The 27,677-nt window shown below is 45.5% G+C and overlaps 1 protein-coding gene across 1 annotated transcript in view; it reads right to left on the bottom strand.

The window, feature by feature from the left end:
• The window catches only part of LOC311127571 (rho GTPase-activating protein 27-like), a 57,832-nt gene that overhangs the window by 8,085 nt on the left and 22,070 nt on the right, over positions 1–27,677 (bottom strand). Inside the window, exons 4-9 of the mRNA XM_084159388.1 lie at positions 7,789–8,208; positions 5,321–5,551; positions 3,278–3,358; positions 2,833–2,961; positions 924–1,001; positions 15–82 (exon numbers count right to left, since the gene is read on the bottom strand). Coding sequence (XP_084015514.1) covers positions 15–82; positions 924–1,001; positions 2,833–2,961; positions 3,278–3,358; positions 5,321–5,551; positions 7,789–8,208 — 1,007 coding nt within the window. The remainder of the gene's footprint in view (positions 1–14; positions 83–923; positions 1,002–2,832; positions 2,962–3,277; positions 3,359–5,320; positions 5,552–7,788; positions 8,209–27,677) is intronic.

The raw sequence follows: 27,677 nt of genomic DNA, 5'->3' as shown, positions 1-27,677 counted from the left end.
GAGGTCAGAATTACCTTACTCTTTTCCCGTTCTCTGATACTTTAGTTTTGTTGAGAATTCCAGCTTTTTCTAAACTCTGCACCTGAAAAAGGATCCAAACATAACATGCTTTTATGTATGTGAAGCCAAGTGTTCAAGTGAGACATCATTATAGGTGCATTGATACTAACCTTAGGCTCTACTTACAGAAATGCACAAAAAAGCAACAGGTGGATTTGACAACTGTGGCTAAACTCTCACAACAAGCTACTTTGTCAAGGCTCGTGAACAGACAACTCTACCTCTATGTTTTATAATGAACAGCATGGATGGGATGAAAGCACAGACATTTTCGACTATTGCCTGCTTTCTTTCAGGGTGTAGTGAGGTGTGATGTCGTGGTGTGGCAGTTGGTGGTTTTGGCTGACAGTTTGCCAAAGGTGATGTAACATCAGCTACAAAAGGGAAATCTATTAATATACCAAGAAATATACAATTTCCCAAGTGACATCTGTTTCCCACTCTCTCAGGGGTAGCTATGCCATAGCATGATAGTCCCAAGCAACTACTATTCTACCAGTACATCACACCATTAGTACATCACACCATTAGCCCTTAGATAGATAGCATGCATGTATTATATAGTATCTATCAAGGCAGTGGTTAGATATTTAAAAAAAACACATTGTGCCGCTGAGGCTCTGGGCTCTGATTGGAGGGGCTTCTTCGGAGTCTAAACCAATCAGCCTTCAGGAAAAGACAAAACAGTGCTCTAGCTGGGGCATCACAGAACTGTCATTTGAGTTAGAACAGAACTGTCATTTGAGTTAGAACAGAACTGTCATTTCAATTGACCCAGGGCTGATCTAACCTGATGAGGATCAGCAGACTGGGGAGGACAGGTGAGGAGGACAGGACGACAGGACAGGAGGACGAGAACTCACGTGGTGCTGCCCCATCTCCGGAGAGTTGTCAGCACTGGAGTCGTAGTCCGAGGCGTTTATTCTGTGAGTCGGGAAGAACTTTTGCCCAACAGGAGAAGAATAATGGATGCTTTAATTTGTTGCAATGTGACTAAAATCTACATAGAAAAAACCCCTGCATAGTTCCTAACTTCCTTGCGTCTGCAATCACTTAATCTTACCACAGAGTACACGGTCTACTCTGTTGAGGTACACAACCTACTCTGTTATAGTACACTGTCTAATCTTTTCTAGTACACCATCTACTCTGTTATAGTACAGAATCTACTCTGTTGTGGTACACTGTCTACTCTGTTGAGGTACACTGTCTACTCTGTTATAGGACACTGTCTACTCTGTTGTGGTACACTGTCTACTCTGCTATAGCACACACCCTACTCTGTTATAGTACACTGTCTACTCTGCTATAGCACACAACCTACTCTGTTATAGTACACTGTCTAATCTTTTCTAGTACAGTCTACTCTGCTGTGGTACACAGTCTACTCTGATGTGGTACACTGTCTACTCTGATGTGGTACACTGTCTACTCTGATGTGGGACACTGTCTACTCTGATGTGGGACACTGTCTATTCTGATGTGGGACACTGTCTACTCTGATGTGGGACACTGTCTACTCTGATGTGGGACACTGTCTACTCTGATGTGGGACACTGTCTACTCTGATGTGGGACACTGTCTACTCTGATGTGGTACACTGTCTATTCTGATGTGGTACACTGTCTACTCTGTTGTGGTACACTGTCTACTCTGTTGAGGTACACTGTCTACTCTGTTATAGGACACTGTCTACTCTGTTGTGGTACACTGTCTACTCTGCTATAGCACACAACCTACTCTGTTATAGTACACTGTCTAATCTTTTCTAGTACAGTCTACTCTGCTGTGGTACACAGTCTACTCTGATGTGGTACACTGTCTACTCTGATGTGGTACACTGTCTACTCTGATGTGGTACACTGTCTACTCTGATGTGGTACACTGTCTACTCTGATGTGGGACACTGTCTACTCTGATGTGGGACACTGTCTACTCTGATGTGGTACACTGTCTATTCTGATGTGGTACACTGTCTACTCTGATGTGGTACACTGTCTACTCTGATGTGGTACACTGTCTGCTCTAATGTGGTACACTGTCTGCTCTGTTTTAGTACACAACCTACTCAGTTATAGTACATAATCTACTCTGTTGTGGTACACTGTCTACTCTGTTATAGTACAGAAACTATTCTGTTGTGGTACACTGTCTACTCTGTCATAGTACACTGTCTACTCTGTCATAGTACACTGTCTACTCTGTCATAGTACACTGTCATAGTACACTGTCTACTCTGTTACAGTACACTGTCTACTCTGTCATAGTACACTGTCTACTCTGTCATAGTACACTGTCTACTCTGTCATAGTACACTGTCTACTCTGTCATAGTACACTGTCTACTCTCTGTCATAGTACACTGTCTACTCTGTCATAGTACACTGTCTACTCTGTTACAGTACACTGTCTACTCTGTCATAGTACACTGTCTACTCTGTCATAGTACACTGTCTACTCTGTTGTGGTACACTGTCTACTCTGTTATATATGCAGTATAAAATACTGAACACACAGAAGACTACAAGTGAAATGTAATAGAAGTTGTCCCAGGTGCTTGGCGCTCTCTCTTTTGGGAAACGGTGTCAGGGGGGCTCAGTATGAGAGCTGAGGGTCAGGGGTTTCATATGGCGCTCAGTCACTTCACTCTGCCTTAATGAACACTGTGGTCAGAGCCAGCTGACACGCCGACTGTACCTCATAGCTCTACCTTGGTGGGCTCTGGTTTGGGGGACGTGAGGTGTGTTAATGTTCCTGTGTTATTAGTCCTCACCCCCTCCTCCAGGGCTGAGCTGACATAAGCTGCACCCACGGTGTGTCTCCAGTTCTTCATGACCGATAAAGAGACCCCTTCCAGCTCAAAACCGTTCCCCATCTTGGACTGGCGTGACACTACAGGGGCCTGGGTTGGTCAAATGATAATGGAGAAATGCATGTTCACACTGGAGAAACCTTTCACATCTACATGAGGAAAATACTGATCTAAACCATGTGGACGAGCAGGCCAAGATGAACCTCTCATTAAGCCATGCACAACATGTTGCTAAGGACAGGAAGAATGGGAGGAGCTCACTGTGGCCCTGTGTTCCAATGGGAATGAAGAGGAGTAATATTAACAGAATGTTCTCTTTGCTATAGGCAAATTTAGTTCAATCTGTTCACGTGAAAGATCTTTCATTTCATACTCGCTATGGGTGTTTTCTAATCTTGATCTCTACCTCAGGCAGGTTCCACTGGGATCTAGAGCCATCTCTCAGGTAGTAGTACGTCTGTCCTCTGTCGTCCAACGATTTGATCCACTGTTACCACACACACAATGACAAAGACCTCTGGTTAAATATTTACTATACTGAACCTTTATGGAGAAAACGAACGGCATATACGGTCAGGTCCCTAAGTATTTGGACAGTGACACAATTTGCATCATTTTGGCTCTGTACGCCACCACAATGGATTTGAAAGGAAACAATCAAGATGTGCTTTAAGTGTAGACTTTCATCTTTGATTTAAGGGTTTTGACAAAATTATTGTATGAACCGTGTAGGAATTACAACCATCTTTATACATAGCCCCCCAATTTTATGGGCTCAAAAGTAATTGGACAAAATAACATAATCATAAATTAAATTGTGAATTGTAATAGTTGGTTGCAAATCCTGTGCAGTCAATGACTGCCTGAAGTCTGGAACCCATAGACATCACTAGATGTTGGTTTCTTCCCTGGTGATGCTCTGCCAGGCCTTTACTGCAGCTGTCTTCAGTTCCTGCTTGTTCTTGGGGTGTTTTGCCTTCAGAAAGTGAAATGCATGCTCAATTGGATTCAGGTCAGGTGATTGACTTGGACATTGCAGAACAATCCACTTCTTTGCCTTAAAAAAGTATTGGGTTGCTTTCGCAGTATGCTTCGGGTCATTGTCCATCTGCACTGTGAAGCGCCGTCTAATGAGTTTTGAAGCATTTGGCTGAATCTGCGCAGATAATATAGCCCTAAACACTTCAGAATTCATCCTGCTGCTTTTGTCAGCAGTCACATCATCAATAAATACAAGGGAACCAGTTCCATTGGCAGCCATACATGCCCACGCCATAACACTACCTCCACCATGCTTCCCAGATGAGGTGGTATGCTTCGGATCATGAGCAGTTTCTTCCCTTCTCCATACTCTTCTCTTCCCATCATTCTGGTACAAGTTGATCTTTGTCTCATCTGTCCGTAGGATGTTGTTCCAGAACTGTACAGGCTTTCTTAGATGTTTTTTTGGCAAACTCTAATCTGGTCTTCCTGTTTTTGAGGCTTACCAATGGTTTACATCTTGTGGTAAACCCTCTGTATTTACTCTGGTGAAGTCTTCTCTTGATTGTTGACTTTGACACAGATACGCCTACCTCCTGGAGGGTGTTCTTGATCTGGCCAACTGTTGTGAAGGGTCTTTTCTTCACCAGGGAAATAATGATTCTGTCATCCACCACAGTTGTTTTCCATGGTCTTCCGGGCCTTTTGGTGTTCCTGAGCTCACAAGTGTGTTCTTTCTTTTTAAGAATGTACCAAATAGTTGATTTGGCCACAACTAATGTTTTTGCTTTCTCTCTGATGGGTTTCTTTAGATTTTTCAGCTTAATGATGGCTTGCTTCACTGGCAGTGACAGCTCTTTGGACTTCATATTGAGGGTTAACAGCAAAATCCAAATGCAAATACCACGGTTGAAATCAACTCTAGACCTTTTATCTGCTTACTTGTAAATTAACTAATGAGGGAATAACACACACCTGGCCATGGAACAGCTGAGCAGCCAATTGTCCAATTACTTTTGGTCCCTTAAAAAGGGGGGGACCACATACAAAAAGTGCTGTAATTCCTACACCGTTCACCCCATTTGGATGTAAATACCCTCAAATTATTTAATTTCAACTCCAATATGCTGTGGTAGACAGCTAAAATAATAATAACTTGGTCAATGTCCAAATATTTATGGACCTGACTGTATATACACTGAACACCACCTATGACATCTTCTAGTCTAGTAGCATAACGGTGCATTTAGCTGTAATATTCCTTCAAGCTGAGTGGCATGGTTTTCCCCTAGACTGCATTCCTGGACAGCTGTCTATTGAAAAGTAGATTTTATCTCAAATGAGACTAACCTGAATAAATAAAGTCTAAATAAAGTGTCAATGAGACTAACCTGAATAAATATAGTCTAAATAACGGGTCAATGAGACTAACCAGAATAAACATCATCTAAATAAAGGTTCTGTGTACCTGATCAGGTGAGTGTCTGCTGGAGAACACCCAGGTCCCATCAGGGTCTATGTTGAGGTTCCAGCCCGTCGGGGCGCTCCTGTCCAGGCTGGCCCTGGGGATGACCGCCTGGATCACAAGGCTGGGGTCCTTAGGGAAGGAGTGAGGGGTCACAGGGGACACAGCCAACAACTCCTCTTCTGGTAGGTCAGCCTCGGCTGGGTCTGGGTAGTCCTCCTCAGGCAGGGGAGGCTGGACACACACACATATTATGCATTGCACACACATCACGCACACACAGGTGTGTACAGACACACACGCACACACCCATACACATGTACACAGACAGACACACACACACACACGTTGTGAGAATGTTACATTCAGTGTTCTGCTTCAAAACAGATCGAGACCAGGACAATGGATAACTTTCCCTCAAGCTTCCTTTGACCTTTTCAAAGATCCTCATTTCAACTCAACAGTTTAGACAGTTTTCAGCTTTTTCTTTCACAAGCCTCTTTAGAATGGTGAAAACGCAACAATGCCATTTGCAGAAAGTTCACAATGAGGTCAATGTGAGAATGTACAGAATGCCTACTAGTTTGAGGAGAATTACATAATCCATGAAAACCAACTGTCTGCTATGTACTGTAGGTGTGGTAATTTGCAGGAGGATAATTACATCTACGAAAACCAACTGTCTGCTATGTACTGTAGGTATAGGACTTAGCAGGAGGATAATTACAGTGGGGGGAAAAAGTATTTAGTCAGCCACCAATTGTGCAAGTTCTCCCACTTAAAAATACGAGAGAGGCCTGTAATTTTCATCATAGGTACACGTCAACTATGACAGACAAAATGAGAAAAAAAATCCAGAAAATCACATTGTAGGATTTTTAATGAATTTATTAGCAAATTATGGTGGAAAATAAGTATTTGGTCAATAACAAAAGTTTCTCAATACTTTGTTATATACCCTTTGTTGGCAATGACACAGGTCAAACGTTTTCTGTAAGTCTTCACAAGGTTTTCACACACTGTTGCTGGTATTTTGGCCCATTCCTCCATGCAGATCTCCTCTAGAGCAGTGATGTTTTGGGGCTGTCGCTGGGCAACACGGACTTTCAACTCCCTCCAAAGATTTTCTATGGGGTTGAGATCTGGAGACTGGCTAGGCCACTCCAGGACCTTGAAATGCTTCTTACGAAGCCACTCCTTCGTTGCCCGGGCGGTGTGTTTGGGATCATTGTCATGCTGAAAGACCCAGCCACGTTTCATCTTCAATGCCCTTGCTGATGGAAGGAGGTTTTCACTCAAAATCTCACGATACATGGCCCCATTCATTCTTTCCTTTACACGGATCAGTCGTCCTGGTCCCTTTGCAGAAAAACAGCCCCAAAGCATGATGTTTCCACCCCCATGCTTCACAGTAGGTATGGTGTTCTTTGGATGCAACTCAGCATTCTTTGTCCTCCAAACACGACGAGTTGAGTTTTTACCAAAAAGTTATATTTTGGTTTCATCTGACATTCTCCCAATCCTCTTCTGGATCATCCAAATGCACTCTAGCAAACTTCAGACGGGCCTGGACATGTACTGGCTTAAGCAGGGGGACACGTCTTGCACTGCAGGATTTGAGTCCCTGGCGGCGTAGTGTGTTACTGATGGTAGGCTTTGTTACTTTGGTCCCAGCTCTCTGCAGGTCATTCACTAGGTCCCCCCATGTGTTTCTGGGATTTTTGCTCACCGTTCTTGTGATCATTTTGACCCCACGGGGTGAGATCTTGTGTGGAGCCCCAGATCAAGGGAGATTATCAGTGGTCTTGTATGTCTTCCATTTCCTAATAATTGCTCCCACAGTTGATTTCTTCAAACCAAGCTGCTTACCTATTGCAGATTCAGTCTTCCCAGCCTGGTGCAGGTCTACAATTTTGTTTCTGGTGTCCTTTGACAGCTCTTTGGTCTTGGCCATAGTGGAGTTTGGAGTGTGACTGTTTGAGGTTGTGGACAGGTGTTTTTTATACTGATAACAAGTTCAAACAGGTGCCATTAATACAGGTAACGAGTGGAGGACAGAGGAGCCTCTTAAAGAAGAAGTTACAGGTCTGTGAGAGCCAGAAATCTTGCTTGTTTGTAGGTGACCAAATACTTATTTTCCACCATAATTTGCAAATAAATTCATTAAAAATCCTACAATGTGATTTTCTGGATTTTTTTTCTCAATTTGTCTGTCATAGTTGACGTGTACTTATGATGAAAATTACAGGCCTCTCTCATCTTTTTAAGTGGGAGAACTTGCACAATTGGTGGCTGACTAAATACTTTTCCCCCCCACTGTACATCTATGAAAACCAACTGTCTGCTATGTACTGTAGGTGTCGGACTTAGCAGGAGGATAACTTCTTTAAAAAGATGAGCGTATTATTTGTAGACCTCCCATGGTGAAACTAAAATAGACTAAGTGAGTGTCTAAGTGGAGCAGGCCTTACCGGCCCTTCCTCCAGGGAGCTGAGCCCACTCAGAGGCTCCATCAGAGGGGGATAGGGGCACTGTGGCTCTGGGGGCTCCCAAGACGTCTCCCCCGATACTGGGTTATAGAAGTACTGGCAGCCGCTGGTCACATCCAAACACTGCTCCCAGTCAGAGGTCCATGCAGGGGGGGAGGCGGAGATGGGGGACAGGGAGGGGGACTGAGAGGAGGGCGAACACACAGACACCTCGGTGGGGTTGTCCCAGGTGGTCTGCCCTGATTCGGGGTGGTAGAAGTACTCCCGTCCACTCTCCTGGTCAGTGTGCACCTCCCATCCCTCAGAGGCCAGGTATGGAGGAGAGCAGGGAGGGGACTCAGAGATGTTTCTGCCGAGCTCTGCTACATTGACATACACAGCGTTCTGGGCACTCTCCTTGACCTATGGGACGAGCAGATAATATGTGGTCAGAGGTCAGCTGGAAAAGTTTAGAACTACAGTGTGACGACAAGTAGGTAGAACACTATCTGATCCCAGATCGGTATGTGCTATCTTGACAATAAACATACAGTAGGAACACAAACTGATCTGGGACCAGGCTGAGGCTAAATGACACTGAATCACTCTAGACATGCAACAGAGAGCCAAGCCAGTGAACAACATAACCAACATTAACTTTAGTCTATCAGGTTTTGTGTAGATAAAAGTAGTTGCTTTATTTCTAGAGGGACAAGAGGAGCTCTCACTTATAGCACTCAGTAAGAGGGTGACAGAGCAGAACAGAGGCGGTCTTCCGGAGCAGTCAGCTCAGGAAGTACATTCTAAAAGAAGAGAGAGCATCAAGCTCCAGACCACAAACCAACACCTTGTTTTTGTCTAAATTTACAGACACCCACTATTACAACACCTATTCCCCCTCAGGAGACTCAGGAGACAGCTGCACCATCGAGAGCATCCTGACTGGTTGCATCACCGCTTGGTATGGCAACTGCTCGGCATCCGACAGCTTCTAACCTCAAGCCATTAGACTACTAAACAGTTAATCAAATGGCTACCCGGACTATTTGCAATGACCCCCTTTTTTACACTGCTGCTACTCGCTGTTTATTATCTATGCATAGTCACTTTAACCCTACCTACATGTACATATTACCTCAATTACCTCGATTAACCTGTACCCCCGCACATTGATTCGGTACCGGTACCCCCTGTACATAGCCTCATTGCTTTATCTTGGCCAGGTCACAGTTGTAAATGAGAACTTGTTCTCAACTGGTTTACCTGGTTAAATAAAGGTGAAATAAAAATAAAAAATAAAAATAAAAAATTGCTACCTGGTACCCCCTGTATATAGCCTCGTTGCTACCTGGTACCCCCTGTACATAGCCTCATTGCTACCTGGTACCCCCTGTACATAGCCTCGTTGCTACCTGGTACCCCCTGTACATAGACTCATTGCTACCTGGTACCCCCTGTACATAACCTCATTGCTACCTGATACCCCCTGTACATAGCCTCATTGCTACCTGGTACCCCCTGTATATAGCCTCAATACTACCTGGTACTTCCTGTATATAGCCTCATTACTACCTGGTACTTCCTGTATATAGCCTCGTTTTTGATATTTTATTGTGTTACTTTTTTTCTTACTTTAGTTTATTTATTTTTTTAGCAAATATTTTCTTACATATAAAAAAAATATGCATTGTTGGTTAAGGGCTTGTAAGCATTTCACGGTAAGGGCTACACCTGTTGTATTCAGCGCATGTGACAGATAAAATGTGATTTGATTGATTACCCAGTTACCCACAGACACTGACTCTGCATTGCCAAAACTGGAGGTGCAACAGGGATGTACAAAGTTCACCACTCAAAAAACTGAAACTGTACTTCTTCACAGACCGCCGAGGCATTCATGTGTGAAATTGTCTTCCATTTAGAGGTGGTGTTCCAGTTGCAAGAAAGAACAATGACAGCTGTCCACATAAAGAAATATGCAAGCAGGGTTGGGTAGGTTACTTAAAAAAAAAATCTGTTACAGTTAATAGTTACTTGTCCAAATTTGTAATCAGTAACATAATTTTCGGATTACCCAAACTCAGTAACGTAATCTGATGACTTTCCCCTTAAGAGGCATTAGAAGAAGACAAAATGGATCCATCAAAAGCATTTTGTGTGTTATCATAGTGCTCTCTGACTGGTGGTCGACTCGCTCAGGTGGAATAAACTTAAACTTGCGGCTTTGTTCAATGCTGATTTGAATGTCATTGAGAAAACAGAAAGGTGTCATAATGTATTTTTCTCAAACATCCTTTCTGAATGTAAATGTAATCCAATAAATAATCATGTAGTTTTTCAAAAGTATCTAATCTGATTACAATAGTTTTGCTGGTAAGTTAACTGATTCATTTTCTTTGTAATCAGATGACATGTAATCAGTTACTCCCCAACCCTGTACGCAAGGCCAATATTCAGGTTTCATGCAACAGTTTCACAATGGTTCCTGACACAATGGTTACTGACACAATGGTTACTAATTGAAGCCAGTCAAAAAAACCATCAATTACAGTAGGCTTAGTTCTACAAAATGTAGAATTGTCAAAAATGCTTACATGACTCAAACTTTGATTGACTAGAATCCATTTCAAAAGTAGACTGAATATAACTTAAAAATACCTTTTATCCTTCTTCTTATCAGGGAAACACAGCTATAGAAAGTTCCAGTATTTTACCATGTATGTAAATTCATGTATGTAAATATAGACCTAGTCAAGGCCAATACACATGGCAGGGTTTGTCGAGTTAGCCTAGAAGATCATTCCAAGATAGCGTAGCAGTGCGGTCGTGTTCTCTTGTGTGTCCATGTAAATAGCCTGTTTTTTTTATTTTATTTTACGTATATATTTCCCTATCACACTTTTCATCCTTCTACTAAATATACTTTCCTGCAACCCGCCTCACTCAATGCGGAACGGATTCTATTATTTACTCACCTTTATCTAGAATCTCCAGTTGAAACTAGCCAGCCAGCTAACTAGCTAACTAGCTACTTGCTATTAGCCGCCGTTAGCGGTTTTCACACAGAACATCAGATTTTCTGCCGGAATAACTGAATCACTGGACCATAACACCGGATCTAGCTAGCCGCAACCGAATGGATGTCGAATGGATGTTGCTGTAGGCTAATCACCACTGCCCCCGTAGCATCAGTTAGCCTTGAGCCTTGAGCTAGCCCCGGCTATCTACCTCTCTGTCTACCGGACGGGAGTAGCCAGCTAACTAGCTACTTGCTATTAGCCACCGTAAGCGGCTTTTCTCCGTTGTCCGTGGCCTGCACTACCTACCAGCCAGCTCTAGCCTCAACTATTATCGGCCAGTCTGCACTGTCTGCACAGCGAGTTATCGAACCCAGAACATATCGGATTTTCTGCCGGAATCACTGGACCATTAACACTGGATAATCGCAACTAGCTAGCTGCAACTAAATTAACGTTGTTGTTGGCTAATCAGCCTTGAGCTAGCCTTGAGTCAGGCACATCTCCCGGCTATCTACCTCTCTGTCAACCGGACGGGACCTCCTAGAGTTTACACGGAGCCCTGCCGATCCATCACGACTGGTCTGCCGACGTAATCGTCTGTGGTTTCAACAGGCTTCCCGTTGCGACGACCACGAAGATCCATCTGCTATCCCCGGCCCGCTAGCACACGCAAACTACAACCATGCTTCCTGCTCGCTGTGCTGAAGCACCAATTTGAACTGCTCTCGGACTCACATATTGCTGTTCACTGGACCTTATGATCACTCAGCTGCACAGCTGATGCCTGCTGGACTGTTCCTTTACACGGTACCCTGTCCTGTTTATTCTGTTTAGCCTCAGCCCAAACTTTATCGCCATTACCAGTTGTTGTCTTAGCTCTCTCTAATAACACCTGTGATTGCTTTATGCCTCTCTCCCATGTAAATATGCCTTGCCTATTGCTGTTCCAGTTAGTTGTTATTATACAATTTCACTGTAGAACCCCAAGTCCCTCTCAAACTGCCTCAAATAGTTCCTTTGTTCCACCCCCCATACACGCCGAGACCGGCTCAATCGGTGCCTCCAGTGATGCTATCTCTCATTGTTACCCAACGCTTAGGTTTACCTCCACTGTACTCATATCCTTCCATATCCTTGTCTGTACATAATGCCCTGAATCTTTTCTACAACGCCCGGAAATCTGCCCCCTTTATTCTCTGTACCCAACGCACCAGAAGACCAGTTCTTAAAGCCTTTAGCCGTATCCTTATTCTAGTCCTCCTCTGTTCCTCTGGTGATGTAGAGGGTAACCCAGGCCCTGCAGCCCCCAGTATCACTCCTACTCCCCAGGAGCTATCATTTGTTGACTTCTGTAACCGTAAAAGCCTTTTCTGCACGTTAATATCAGAAGCCTCCTTCCTAAGTTTGAGTTATTCACTGCGTTAGCACACTCCGCCAACCCTAATGTTCTAGCAGTGTCTGAATCCTGGCTTAGGAAGGCCACCAAAAATTCTGAAATGTCCATCCCCAACTACAACATTTTCCGTCTAGATAGAACTGCCAAAGGGGGCGGAGTTGCAATCTACTGTAGAGATAGCCTGCAGAGCTCTATCATACTATCCAGGTCTGTGCCCAAACAGTTTGAGCTTCTACTTCTAAAAATCCACCTTTCCAGAAATAAGTCTCTCACTGTTGCCGCTTGCTACAGACCCCCCTCAGCCCCCAGCTGTGCCCTGGACACCATATGTGAATTGATTGCCCCCCATTTATCCTCAGAGTTCGTACTGCTTGGTGACCTAAATTGGGATATGCTTAACACCCCGGCCATCCTACAATCCAAACTAGATGCCCTCAATCTCACACAAATTATCAACGAACCTACCAGGTACAACCCTAAATCCGTAAACATGGGTACCCTCATAGATATCATCCTGACTAACTTACCCTCTAAATACACCTCCGCTGTCTTCAACCAGGATCTCGGCGATCACTGCCTTATTGCCTGCGTCCGTAACGGATCCGCGGTCAAACAACCACCCCTCATCACTGTCAAATGCTCCCTAAAACACTTTAGCGAGCAGGCCTTCCTAATTGACCTGGCCCAGGTATCCTGGATGGATATAGATCTCATTCCGTCAGTAGAGGATGCCTGGTTGTTCTTTAAAAGTAATTTCCTCTCAATCTTAAATAAACATGCCCCATTCAAAAAATACAGAACAAAGAACAGATATAGCCCCTGGTTCTCCTCAGACTTGACTACCCTTGACCAGCACAAAAACATCCTGTGGCGTACTGCATTAGCATCAAATAGCCCCAGCGATATGCAACTTTTCAGGGAAGTTAGGAACCAATATACACAAGCAGTTAGGAAAGCAAAGGCTAACTTTTTCAAACAGAAATTTGCATCCTGTAGCACTAACTCCAAAAAGTTTTGGGACACTGTAAAGTCCATGGAGAATAAGAGCACTTCCTCCCAGCTGCCCACTGCACTGAGGCTAAGAAACACTATCACCACCGATAAATCTACAATAATCGAGAATTTCAACAAGCATTTTGCTACGGCTGGCCATGCTTTCCACCTGGCTACCACTACCCCGGCCACCAGCTCTGCACCCTCCGCTGCAACTTGCCCATGCCCCCCCTGCTTCTCCTTCACACAAATTCAGACAGCTGATGTTCTGAAAGAGCTGCAAAATCTGGACCCCTACAAATCATCTGGGCTAGACAATCTGGACCCTTTCTTTCTAAAACTAGCCGCCGAAATTGTCGCAACCCCTATTACTAGCCTGTTCAACCTCTCTTTCGTAATGTCTGTGATCCCCAGAGATTGGAAAGCTTCCACGGTCATCCCCCTCTTCAAAGGGGGTGACACTCTAGATCCAAACTGTTACAGACCTATATCCATCCTGCCCTGCCTTTCGAAAGTTTTTGAAAGCCAAGTTAACAAACAGATCACCGACCATTTCGAATCCCACCGTACCTTCTCCGCTATGCATTCCGGTTTCCGAGCTGGTCATGGGTGCACCTCAGCCACGCTCAAGGTCCTAAACGATATTATAACCGCGATCAATAATAGACAGTACTGTGCAGCAGTCTTCATCGACCTGGCCAAGCCTTTCGACTCTGTCAACCACCGCATTCTTATTGGCAGACTAAATAGCTTTGGTTTCTCAAATGACTGCCTCGCCTAGTTCACCAACTACTTCTCAGATAGAGTTCAATGTGTCAAATCGGAGGGCCTGTTGTCTGGACCTATGGCAGTCTCTATGGGGGTGCCACAGGGTTCAATTCTTGGGCCGACTCTTTTCTCAGTGTATATCAATGATGTCGCTCTTGCTGCTGGTGACTCTCAGATCCACCTCTACGCAGACGACACCATTTTGTATACATCTGGCCCTTCATTGGACACTGTGTTAACAAACCTCCAAACGAGCTTCAATGCCATACAACACTCCTTCAGTAGCCTCCAACTGCTCTTAAACTAAATGCATGCTCTTCAATCGAACGCTGCTGGCACCCGCCCACCCGACTAGAATTACTACTCTCGACGGGTCTGACCTAGAGTATGTGGACAACTACAAATACCTAGGTGTCTGGTTAGACTGTAAACTCTCCTTCCAGACTCACATTAAGAATCTCCAATCCAAAGTTAAATCTAGAATCAGCTTCCTATTTCGCAACAAAGCCTCCTTCACTCATGCTGCCAAACATGCCCTCGTAAAACTGACTATCCTACCGATCCTTGACTTCGGCGATGTCATTTACAAAATAGCCTCCAACACTCTACTCAGCAAATTGGATGTAGTCTATCACAGTGCCATCCGTTTTGTCACCAAAGCCCCATATACTACCCACCACTGTGACCTGTACGCTCTTGTTGGCTGGTCCTCACTACGTATTCGTCGCCAAACCCACTGGCTCCAGGCCATCTATAAATCACTGCTAGGCAAATCCCCGCCTTATCTTAGCTCATTGGTCACCATAGCAACACCCACCCGTAGTATGCGCTCCAGCAGGTATATCTCACTGGTCATCCCCAAAGCCAACACCTCCTTTGGCCGCCATTCCTTCCAGTTCTCTGCTGCCAATGACTGGAACAAATTGCAAAAATCTCTGAAGCTGGAGACTCTTATCTCCCTCACTAACTTTAAGCATCAGTTGTCAGAGCACCTTACCGATCACTGCACCTGTACACAGCCCATCTGAAATTAGCCCACCCAACTACCTCATCCCCATATTGTTATTTATTTTGCTCATTTGCACCCCAGTATCTCTATTTGCACATCATCTCTTGCACATCTATCATTCCAGTGTTAATACTAATTGTAATTATTTTGCACTATAGCCTATTTATTGCCTTACCTCCATAACTTGCTACATTTGCACACACTGTATATATATTTTCTGTTGTATTTTTGACTTTATGTTTTGTTTTACCCCATATGTAACTCTGTGTTGTTTTTAATCGCACTGCTTTGCTTTCTCTTGGCCAGGTCGCAGTTGTAAATGAGAACTTGTTCTCAACTGGCTTACCTGGTTAAATAAAGGTGAATACATTTTTTTTTGTTAATCTTGTTGTTGCAGCTGCCTTAAGTAATTGCTCCTCTGGGATAAATAAAGTTGTTTTAATTTAATTTAATAAATGAGAGAAGTAAATGGCACCGTTGACTACGTCGGTGTCCATCCTTCCAGAAAATATTGGCACACTCACTCACTGATCCTACATCAGAGTCTCACCTGGAGTCTCATCTGTTCCAAAGGCCAGAGTCTCACCTGGAGTCTCATCTGTTCCAGAGGCCAGAGTCTCACCTGGAGTCTCATCTGTTCCAGAGGCCAGAGTCTCACCTGGAGTCTCATCTGTTCCAGAGACCAGAGTCTCACCTGGAGTCTCATCTGTCCCAGAGGCCAGAGTCTCACCCGGAGTCTCATCTGTTCCAGAGGCCAGAGGCTCACCTGGAGACTCATCTGTTCCAGAGGCCAGAGTCTCACCTGGAGTCTCATCTGTTCCAGAGGCCAGAGTCTCACCTGGAGTCTCATCTGTCCCAGAGGCCAGAGTCTCACCTGGAGTCTCATCTGTTCCAACGGCCAGAGTCTCACCTGGAGTCTCATCTGTTCCAACGGCCAGAGTCTCACCTGGAGTCTCATCTGTTCAAGAGGCCAGAGTCTCACCTGGAGTCTCATCTGTTCCAGAGGCCAGAGTCTCACCTGGAGTCTCATCTGTTCCAGAGGCCAGAGTCTCACCTGGAGTCTCATCTGTTCCAGAGACCAGAGTCTCACCTGGAGTCTCATCTGTCCCAGAGGCCAGAGTCTCACCCGGAGTCTCATCTGTTCCAGAGGCCAGAGGCTCACCTGGAGACTCATCTGTTCCAGAGGCCAGAGTCTCACCTGGAGTCTCATCTGTTCCAGAGGCCAGAGTCTCACCTGGAGTCTCATCTGTCCCAGAGGCCAGAGTCTCACCTGGAGTCTCATCTGTTCCAACGGCCAGAGTCTCACCTGGAGTCTCATCTGTTCCAACGGCCAGAGTCTCACCTGGAGTCTCATCTGTTCAAGAGGCCAGAGTCTCACCTGGAGTCTCATCTGTTCCAGAGGCCAGAGTCTCACCTGGAGGCTCATCTGTTCCAGAGGCCAGATTGATATACAGTGGGGAAAAAAAGTATTTAGTCAGCCACCCAATTGTGCAAGTTCTCCCACTTAAAAAGATGAGAGGCCTGTAATTTTCATCATAGGTACATGTCAACTATGACAGACAAATTGAGAAAAAAAATTCCAGAAAATCACATTGTAGGATTTTTTATGAATTTATTTGCAAATTATGGTGGAAAATAAGTATTTGGTCACCTACAAACAGGCAAGATTTCTGGCTCTCACAGACCTGTAACTTCTTCTTTAAGAGGCTCCTCTATCCTCCACTCGTTACCTGTATTAATGGCACCTGTTTGAACTTGTTATCAGTATAAAAGACACCTGTCCACAACCTCAAACAGTCACACTCCAAACTCCACTATGGCCAAAACCAAAGAGCTGTCAAAGGACACTGTGACACTCTGGCTCTAGGACTTTTGTATGTGAGCTAGAGTGTATGTTGTTTTGTTGGGGATTTGGGTGTTTTTCTATGTTGGTAGTTCTGTTGGGTGTGTTTCTATGTTTGCAGGTCTATGGGTTATATTTCTAGGTTGTGTGTTGTAGTCAATGACTCCCAATCGGAGGTAACGAGTGTCAGCTGTCGGCTCGTTATCTCTGATTGGGAGCCATATTTAAACTGTCAGTTTTCACCTTGTGTTTGTGGGTTTTTGTTTCCATTGTTTCCGTGTCAGTCGGTGTTTGTTGGACTTCACGATTCGTCTTTTGTTTTGTAGTTACGTGCTTCTTTATTAAAAATCATGTTCACTCGCAACGCTGCGCTTTGGTCCGCTTCCTCATTAGTAGACGATCGTGACAGAAAAACCCACCATCAAAGGACCAAGCAGCGCGTCCAGGAGCAAAGGGTCTGGACATGGGAGGAACTGTTGGACGGTAAAGGGTCCTGGACTTGGGAGGAGATCCTAGATGGTATGGATCGCCGACCATGGAACGAGACGGTGGAGAGGCGACGGCGAGAGGAGCAACGGCGTCGGCAGAGCCAACGTTGGAAGGACGAGAGGCAACCCCAAGAAATTTTTTGGGGGGGGCACATGGCTTGGGCGACTGAGCAGCAGGAGGCTGCCACAAGGCAGAGTCAGAAGGCTGCCAGGTTAAGGGGGCTGACGGAGGCAGAGAAGGGACGGATTCAGTGGGCTACCAGGTCAAGGGGGCTACTGGGTAAAGCAGGGAAGGAAAGTGTTGAGGCACGGCGTGAGGTACTGGGGTGTGTAACCAGTTCGGTCCGGCCCGTTCCTAGTCCCGAGGTGCAGCCAGTAGTGTGTGTTCCCCGTACGGTACGGCCTGTTCCAGTCCCTCGCACTAAGTGTACGGTGCGCGTCGCCAGCCCGGTTCGACCTGATCCTGCCTCCCGCACCAAGTGTACGGTGCGCGTCGCCAGCCCAGCCCGGCCTGTTCCGGCCCCTCGCACTAAGTGTACGGTGCGCGTCGCCAGCCCGGTTCGGCCTGTCCCTGCGCCACGTAGGATGCCTACGGTGTGCGTCGCCAGCCCAGCCCGGCCTGTCCCTGCGCCACGTAGGATGCCTACGGTGTGCGTCGCCAGCCCAGCCCGGCCTGTTCCTGTGCCACGTAGGAAGCCTACGGTGTGCGTCGTCAGCCCAGCCCGGCCTGTCCCTGCGCCACGTACTAAGCCTCCTGTGTGTCCCCAGAGTCCTGTGCGTCCTGTTGCTTCTCCCCGCACTAGCCCTGAGATGCGTGTCCTCAGCCCGGTACCTCCAGTTCCGGTACCACGCATCAGGCCTATGGTGCGCCTCAGATGGCCAGAGTCTGCCATCTGCCCAACGGCGCCTGTACTGCCCGTCTGCCCAACGGCACCTGAACTGCCCGTCTACCCAACGGCGCCTGAACTGCCTGTCTGCCCAACGCCGTCTGAACTGTCCGTCTGCCAAGCGCTGCATGAGCCTTCCGCCAGACAGGATCAGCCAGAGCCTTCCGCCAGACAGGATCAGCCAGAGCCTTCTGCGAGACAGGATCAGCCAGAGCCTTCCGCCAGACAGGGTCAGCCAGAGCCTTCCGCCAGCCATGAGCAGCCAGATCCGTCAGCCAGCCATGAGCAGCCAGATCCGTCAGCCAGCCATGAGCAGCCAGATCCGTCAGCCAGCCATGAGCAGCCAGATCCGTCAGCCAGCCATGAGCAGCCAGATCCGTCAGCCAGCCATGAGCAGCCAGATCCGTCAGCCAGCCATGAGCAGCCAGATCCGTCAGCCAGCCATGAGCAGCCATATCCGTCAGCCAGCCATGAGCAGCCAGATCCGTCAACCAGCCATGAGCAGCCAGATCCGTCAGCCAGCCATGAGCAGCCAGATCCGTCAGCCAGCCATGAGCCGTCCAGCCGGGATCCGCCAGAGCCGTCCAGCCGGGATCCGCCAGAGCCGTCCAGCCGGGATCCGCCAGAGCCGTCCAGCCGGGATCCGCCAGAGCCGTCCAGCCGGGATCCGCCAGAGCCGTCCAGCCGGGATCCGCCAGTGCCGTCCAGCCGGGATCCGCCAGAGCCGTCCAGCCGGGATCCGCCAGAGCCGTCCAGCCGGGATCCGCCAGAGCCGTCCAGCCGGGATCCGCCAGAGCCGTCCAGCCGGGATCCGCCAGAGCCGTCCAGCCGGGATCCGCCAGAGCCAGCCAGCCAGGATCCGCCAGAGCCAGCCAGCCAGGATCCGCCATTTAGTCCGGTGCTGCCCCTTAGCTCGGTGTTGCTCCGTATCCTGGTGCTGTCCCTTATCCTGGTGCTGTCCCTTATCCTGGTGCTGCTCCTTAGTCCGGTGCTGCCCCTTAGCCTGGTACTGCCCCTTAGTCCGGTACTGCCCCTTAGTCCGGTACTGCCCCTTAGTCCGGTGCTGCCCCTTAGTCCGGTGCCGCCCCTTAACCCAGTGGGGTTTAGTTGGGGGGTGGTAATGTGGAGGAGGCTAGGGAGGCTGGTGACTAAGGTGGGGTGGGGACCACGACCAGGGGCAGAACCGCCACCGTGGACAGACGCCCACCCAGACCCTCCCCTAGACTGTGGGTTGGTGCGCCCGGAGTTCGCACCTTTAGGGGGGGGTACTGTGACACTCTGGCTCTAGGACTTTTGTATGTGAGCTAGAGTGTATGTTGTTTTGTTGGGGATTTGGGTGTTTTTCTATGTTGGTAGTTCTGTTGGGTGTGTTTCTATGTTTGCAGGTCTATGGGTTATATTTCTAGGTTGTGTGTTGTAGTCAATGACTCCCAATCGGAGGTAACGAGTGTCAGCTGTCGGCTCGTTATCTCTGATTGGGAGCCATATTTAAACTGTCAGTTTTCACCTTGTGTTTGTGGGTTTTTGTTTCCATTGTTTCCGTGTCAGTCGGTGTTTGTTGGACTTCACGATTCGTCTTTTGTTTTGTAGTTACGTGCTTCTTTATTAAAAATCATGTTCACTCGCAACGCTGCGCTTTGGTCCGCTTCCTCATTAGTAGACGATCGTGACAGACACCAGAAACAAAATTGTAGACCTGCACCAGGCTGGGAAGACTGAATCTGCAATAGGTAAGCAGCTTGGTTTGAAGAAATCAACTGTGGGAGCTATTATTAGGAAATGGAAGACATACAAGACCACTGATAATCTCCCTCGATCTGGGGCTCCACGCAAGATCTCACCCTGTGGGGTCAAAATGATCACAAGAACGGTGAGCAAAAATCCCAGAACCACACTGGGGGGACCTACTGAATGACCTGCAGAGAGCTGGGACCAAAGTAACAAAGCCTACCATCAGTAACACACTACGCCGCCAGGGACTCAAATCCTGCAGTGCCAGACGTGTCCCCCTGCTTAAGCCAGTACATGTCCAGGCCCGTCTAAAGTTTGCTAGAGTGCATTTGGATGATCCAGAAGAGGATTGGGAGAATGTCAGATGAAACCAAAATATAACTTTTTGGTAAAAACTCAACTCGTCGTGTTTGGAGGACAAAGAATGCTGAGTTGCATCCAAAGAACACCATACCTACTGTGAAGCATGGGGGTGGAAACATCATGCTTTGGGGCTGTTTTTCTGCAAAGGGACCAGGACGACTGATCCGTGTAAAGGAAAGAATGAATGGGGCCATGTATCGTGAGATTTTGAGTGAAAACCTCCTTCCATCAGCAAGGGCATTGAAGATGAAACGTGGCTGGGTATTTCAGCATGACAATGATCCCAAACACACCGCCCGGGCAACGAAGGAGTGGCTTCGTAAGAAGCATTTCAAGGTCCTGGAGTGGCCTAGCCAGTCTCCAGATCTCAACCCCATAGAAAATCTTTGGAGGGAGTTGAAAGTCTGTGTTGCCCAGCGACAGCCCCAAAACATCACTGCTCTAGAGGAGATCTGCATGGAGGAATGGGCCAAAATACCAGCAACAGTGTGTGAAAACCTTGTGAAGACTTACAGAAAACGTTTGACCTGTGTCATTGCCAACAAAGGGTATATAACAAAGTATTGAGAAACTTTTGTTATTGACCAAATACTTATTTTCCACCATAATTTGCAAATAAATTCATTAAAAATCCTACAATGTGATTTTCTGGATTTTTTTTTCTCAATTTGTCTGTCATAGTTGACGTGTACCTATGATGAAAATTACAGGCCTCTCTCATCTTTTTAAGTGGGAGAACTTGCACAATTGGTGGCTGACTAAATACTTTTTTTCCCCACTGTAGGTCTGTAACAGTTTGGATCAAGAGTCTCACCCGGAGTCTCATCTGTCCCAGAGGCCAGAGTCTCACCCGGAGTCTCATCTGTCCCAAAGGCCAGCGTCTCACCCGGAGTCTCATCTGTCCCAGAGGCCAGAGTCTCACCTGGAGTCTCATCTGTCCCAGAGGCCAGAGTCTCACCTGGAGGCTCATCTGTTCCATAGGCCAGAGTCTCACCTGGAGGCTCATCTGTTCCAGAGGCCAGAGTCTCACCTGGAGTCTCATCTGTTCCAGAGGCCAGAGTCTCACCTGGAGTCTCATCTGTTCCAGAGGCCAGAGTCTCACCTGCTGTATCCTATGAGAGGTCTCTGCCTGACTTTCTGACTCCTGGGAGGTTCCTCTTGGAACACTGCTGCCTATGATGTCCTCATCACGGCACTGTGAGAGCTCTCTCTCTCCATTTCCCTCCCTCCAATTCAAAGGGCTTTATTGGCATGGGAAACATGTGTTTACATTGACAGAGCAAGTGGAATAGGCAAGAAACAAGAATGGAAATAACCAAGTGAAAAAAACAAATGAACAGTAAACATTACACACCAAAATAATTTAAAATGTTATATTATTGCGATGTACAATGTTGTAACAATGTTCAAATAGTTGAAGTATGAAAAAGAATTAACATAAATATAGGTTGTATTTACAATGTTGTTTGATCTTCACTGGTTTCCCTTTTCTTGCAGCAACAGGTCACAAATCTTGCTGCTGTGATGGCACACTGTGGTTTTTCATCCAGTAGATAGGGGAGTTTATCAAAACTGGGTTTGTTTTCAAATTCTTTGTGGGTCTGTGTAATCTGAGGGAAATACAGTGCAGGCATTCGGAAAGTATTCAGACCCCTTGACTTTTTCCACATTTTGTTACGTTACAGCCTTATTCTGAAATGGACGAAGTGAAAATGTTTCCTCATCAATCTACACACAATACCCTATAACGACAAAGCGGAAACAGGTTTTTTGAAAATTTTGCAAATGTATTAAAAATCAAAAACAGAAATACTTTATTTACATAAGTATTCAGAACCTTTGCTATGAGACTCGAAATTGAGCTCAGGTGCATCCTGTTTCCATTGATCATCCTTGAGATGTTTCTACAACTTGATTGGAGCCAACCTGTGGTAAATTCAATTGATTGGACATGATTTGGAAAGGCACACACCTGTCTATATAAGGTCCCACAGTTGACAGTGCATGTCAGAGCAAAAACCAGGCCATGAGGTTGAAGGAATTGTCCGTAGATTGAACTCTTTGGCCTGAATGCCAAGCGTCACTTCTGAAGGAAACCTGGCACCATCCTTACAGTGAAGCATGGTGGTGGCAGCATCATCCTGTCCCGTGTAGCTCAGTGTGTAGAGCATGGCGTTTGTAACGCCAGGGTTGTGGGTTCGTTTCCCATGGGGGGCCACTATGAACAACAAAAACTAAAAAACATGTATGCACTCACTAACTGTAAGTCGCTCTGGATAAGAGCATCTGCTAAATGACTAAAATGTAAAAAATGTAATGCTGTGGGGATGTTTTTCAGCGGCAGGGACTAGGAGACTAGTCAGGATCGAGGGAAAGATGAATGGAGCAAAGTACAGAGAGATCCTTGATGAAAACCTGCTCCAGAGTACTCAGGACCTCAGACTGGGGCGAAGGTTCACCTTCCAAGAGGACAACAGCCCTAAGCACACAGCCAAGACAACGCAGGAGTGGCTTCGGGACAAGTCTCTGAATGTCCTTGAGTGGACCAGCAAGAGCCCGGACTTGAACCCGATCGAACATCTCTGGAGAGACCTGAAAATAGCTGTGCAGCGACGCTCCCCATCCAACCTGACAGAGCTTGAGAGGATCTGCAGAGAAGAATGGGAGAAACTCCCCAAATACAGGTGTGCCAAGCTTGTAGCGTCATACTCAAGAAGACTCGAGGCTGTAATCGCTTGAGAGCCAGGTCTGCCTACGGCAGCCTTTCTCAATAGCAAAGCTATGCTCACTTAGTCTGTACATAGTCAAAGCTTTCCTTAATTTTGGGTCAGTCACAGTGGTCAGGTATTTTGCCACTGTGTACTCTCTGCTTAGGGCCAAATAGCATTTTTGTTTGCTCAGTTTCTTTGTTAATTCTCTCTCTGCTCAGCTCTGCCAAACCAACCACTGGTTTGAGGAATGGTGACAGGTCGGAAACCTATTTACTGTGAGGGAAAAAAGTATTTGATCCCCTGCTGATTTTGTACGTTTGCCCACTGACAAAGACATGATCAGTCTATAATTTTAATGGTAGGTTTATCTGAACAGTGAGAGACAGAATAACAACAACAAAAATCCAGAAAAACGCATGTCAAAAATGTTATAAATTGATTTGCATTTTAATGAGGGAAATAAGTATTTGACCCCCTCTCAATCAGAAAGATTTCTGGCTCTTAAAGGGAGTGCTCCTAATCTCAGCTTGTTACCTGTATAAAAGACACCTGTCCACAGAAGCAATCAATCAATCAGATTCCAAACTCTCCAAAATGGCCAAGACCAAAGAGCTCTCCAAGGATGTCAGGGACAAGATTGTAGACCTACACAAGGCTGGGATGGGCTACAAGACCATCGCCAAGCAGCTTGGTGAGAAGGTGACAACAGTTGGTGCGATTATTCGCAACAAACCCAACACACTCTGATCTCTATTCTAAACAGCCTAATTAAACCCAATACACTCTGATCTCTATTCTAAACAGCCTAATCTAACCCAATACACTCTGATCTCTATTCTAAACAGCCTAATCAAACCCAATACACTCTGATCTCTATTCTGAACAGCCTAATCAAACCCAATACACTCTGATCTCTATTCTAAACAGCCTAATCAAACCCAATACACTCTGATCTCTATTCTGAACAGCCTAATCAAACCCAATACACTCTGATCTCTATTCTGAACAGCCTAATCAAACCCAATACACTCTGATCTCTATTCTGAACAGCCTAATTTAGCCATAGATCCATTAAACCCAGGTCACTGAGTTTTACTGAGGCTGTACTGTTGGATCTAGATATACAGTATAGTGTACAGTTAGTTCTGGACCTACCTGGGCTGGTATTGGGAGAGCCAAGCCCCCCCGGGCCCGGTACCCATGCCGGGGCTTTGCATAAAGATCCACCATGTTTATGTAATCCCAATGAGTAGAGCCATTGAGCACTACAGCTGACTAGAGCACAGCTACACCACAGCTACACTTGCTACCGCAGGACTGAGCTGAGGCGGGCGAGCAAGCACACACACATCCTCTCAGACCAGCTGTGTCTGCTGGTGACCAATGACAGTTAGAGATGCCTCGAAAAGAAGAACTGCCTTTTCTGTTACAATGACAGGGGGAGGGGGTTCAGAGAGAGAGAGAAAGCTAAGATAATAGTGAGAAAGAAAACCTCTCTGGGTTTATCTTCTTTCCCAAAAAAGAAAGAACTTGATCTAGTCCACTGTCCTCACAGCTCATGTTTTCACTGCTATAACTCTGGTTTGGGTTACATCTTCTCTTTGTCAAGCAGTCTTTGAACATTACAATGTCTGTAACCAGCCTGAAAGTAACAATAACATCTGACTAATACTAAAGTATGGTTTCCAAATCAATTACAATAAATCTGAAATGTACAGAGCAAAACACAACTGTGCACTGGGGAGAGGTGAAATTTACACATTTCAAGGGAAAACATCTCTGTAAAAGTACACAAGGATGAACCCAGATTATCTGAAGCTCAGACTGCAGAGTTGGTGAGTGCTTGACTTGACACAGGAAACGTTACTGAAGGGACAGTTGTTTAACCATCATTTCCTTCCAGACAGGATCAGACTGTTGTATATGCTGATTGTCTGACGCCTTTGGCCCACATTAAGTATCATAACATCCACCAACTCAACCAATAGTCTCATAACAACACCTCAACCAATAGTATCATAATAACACCTCAACCAATAGTATCATAATAACACCTCAACCAATAGTATCATAATAACACCTAACCAATAGTATCATAATAACACCTCAACCAATAGTATCATAACATCCACCACCTCAACCAATAGTATCATAACATCTCAACCAATAGTATCATAACAACAGCCCAACCAATAGTATCATAACACCCCAACCAATAGTATCATAATAACACCTCAACCAATAGTATCATAACATCCACCACCACAACCAATAGTATCATAACAACGGCCCAACTAATAGTATTTCAAATTAGTGTTTCAAATTAAAATATCATCCCTTCTTAATGAATAACGTTGACTAAAAGAGTGAAAGTGAAGTACTGCGGAAGAGGAAACATTGTTATGATGTTGAACTAGCTCCTGAAGAAGGAGATGATTGCCATATTTTGTATAGTCTCTAATCGCCCAAAAGGAGAAAAATCAGAACTTTCTCTCATAGCCTTGAGCAATGCTACAAAGCAGCAATCTGCCTGATTATTCACTGCTTTAGCAATCATCTAATCAAACAATGGGGGAGCAAATCAGGCCACAAAAACACTGTCGGCCTATTAATTGAGACTGACTCCTCCCCCGTTACATCACTCCTCATGGCCCAGAATCCTGGATTACCCCAGAGATGGCAGTGTGGAATTCTAGTTCTACCTCCTTCTACAATCTACATACAGCACAGCAACCTTATCACTTCCCTACCTATCTCCTCACTTCACCTCAGGCCAGGCTGACTGACGCTTTAATGACACGTCTCTTCTGACTGCCCCCTGAGGCAGAGACCCTGCTCTCATATGAAGCAGGAGAACACAGAGATTCTAGAACATAGATGGACACAGAGATTCTAGAACACAGATGAACACATAGATTCTAGAACATAGATGAACACAGAGATTCTAGAACATAGATGAACACAGAGATTCTAGAACATAGATGAACACAGAGATGTATACATTCTACAGAGGAAAAAGAGAAGAAATCTCTGAACATACTGTGGTGTTCTGAAACATTATAAGATACTGAAAGTGACTTAGGTGTTGGGTAACAACTGCTGTCCAAGAATGCCTGCAGTAATGTACACACCCTTATGGAAAAAACATACATTTCACATGTGAAGTGTTCCAAAAACCCATGTTTTCATGTGATTTTATGTGAAGTTAATGTAATAACATGTGACAACATGTAACTACACATGGAAACGTGATTACATGTGAAGTGTTCCAAAAACACATTTCACATGTGAACTAATGTGTTTTTTCTGTAAGGGCAGATCTCACGAGATCTCACGAGCTTTGATAGCGAAGTTCCAAGCAGTTAACCCTATCATTACAAACATAGAGTACATAAAAAAGAACCATGCATCAAGATGAAATTAAAGACATTCCGGATCTAATATGATTCTATGACTAAGGAGACAAGATACTTTAGACAATGGTCGAGTTCCCCTGCTCAGATGTTGCATGCATCAACCAATGATTGCGTGTCACGTCATCGACTGACAGATTGCTATAACATATGATGTGGTTAGCTGATACATAAAATACCTATCCAGGCGTTGTAAGATCTGGCAGGCATCAGCAGCACCTAGACAGAGGAACGTGGCCCTAGGCTGCGTTTACACAGGCAGCCAAATTCTGATCTTTTTTCACACTAATTGGCCTTTTGACCAATCACATCAGTTATTTTTCAGAGCTGATATGATTAGTCAAAAGACCAATTAGTGAAATAAATATCAGAATTGGGCTGCCTGTGTAAACGCAGCCATTAAATGGACTCATTACAGCTGAGGAGCAGTCAATGGGAGCCTCTAGAGGAGATTTACACAAGCACAGAGAAAAATGCTGAATTTCCATTTCCCTCTCAAATGGTGTGTGTGTGTTTACTAATGCAAATAATCTAGTGAAGTATGCGTGAACATGATAATAACACGATCACAACCCCTTTTCACATTCATATTTAGTTTACAACAATAGTTAAGGAATGTATGGTTAATTTAAATTATAAGAAATGCATTCCTACATTCACTTTCATGTCAATTGAGTTCATTTAACTAGGATAGTCCACTCCACTCGATAGTCTAACCATCACTATTTCCACAGAGTCTTGGGATCATGACATCCGGTGTTACCCTAAATGTTGGATTCATCTAAATGTATTCACCCATCCTTACTCTCAAATAACCTCCCAAGGATTTCAGTAAGAACCCACTGGGCACACACTGGTTGAATCAATGTTGGTTGAATCAATGAGGAATAGATGTTGAATTGATGTCTGTGCCCAGTGGGAAGCCAAGCCTAGCATGTGTCCCAAATGACTATCTATATAGTGCACTACTTTTGAACGGGGCCCATAGGGAATGGCCCATAGGGCTCTGGTCAAAAGTAGTAAGTCAAGTGCACCATATAGGGAATAGGGTACCATTTGGAACAGACCAATAAGATGCACCATATAGGGAATAGAGAGCCATTTGGAACAGACCAATAAGATGCACCATATAGGGAATAGGGTACCATTTGGAACAGACCAATAAGATGCACCATATAGGGAATAGGGTGCCATTTGGAACAGACCAATAAGGTGCACCATATAGGGAATAGGGTGCCATTTGGAACAGACCAATAAGATGCACCATATA

Source organism: Coregonus lavaretus (genome assembly GCF_964263955.1).
Source record: "Coregonus lavaretus genome assembly, chromosome: 1".
In the NCBI taxonomy this organism is placed as follows: Eukaryota; Metazoa; Chordata; class Actinopteri; order Salmoniformes; family Salmonidae; genus Coregonus; species Coregonus lavaretus.
The sequence above is the reverse complement of the archived record's forward strand: the minus strand, read 5'-3'. Positions and strand labels throughout refer to the sequence as shown.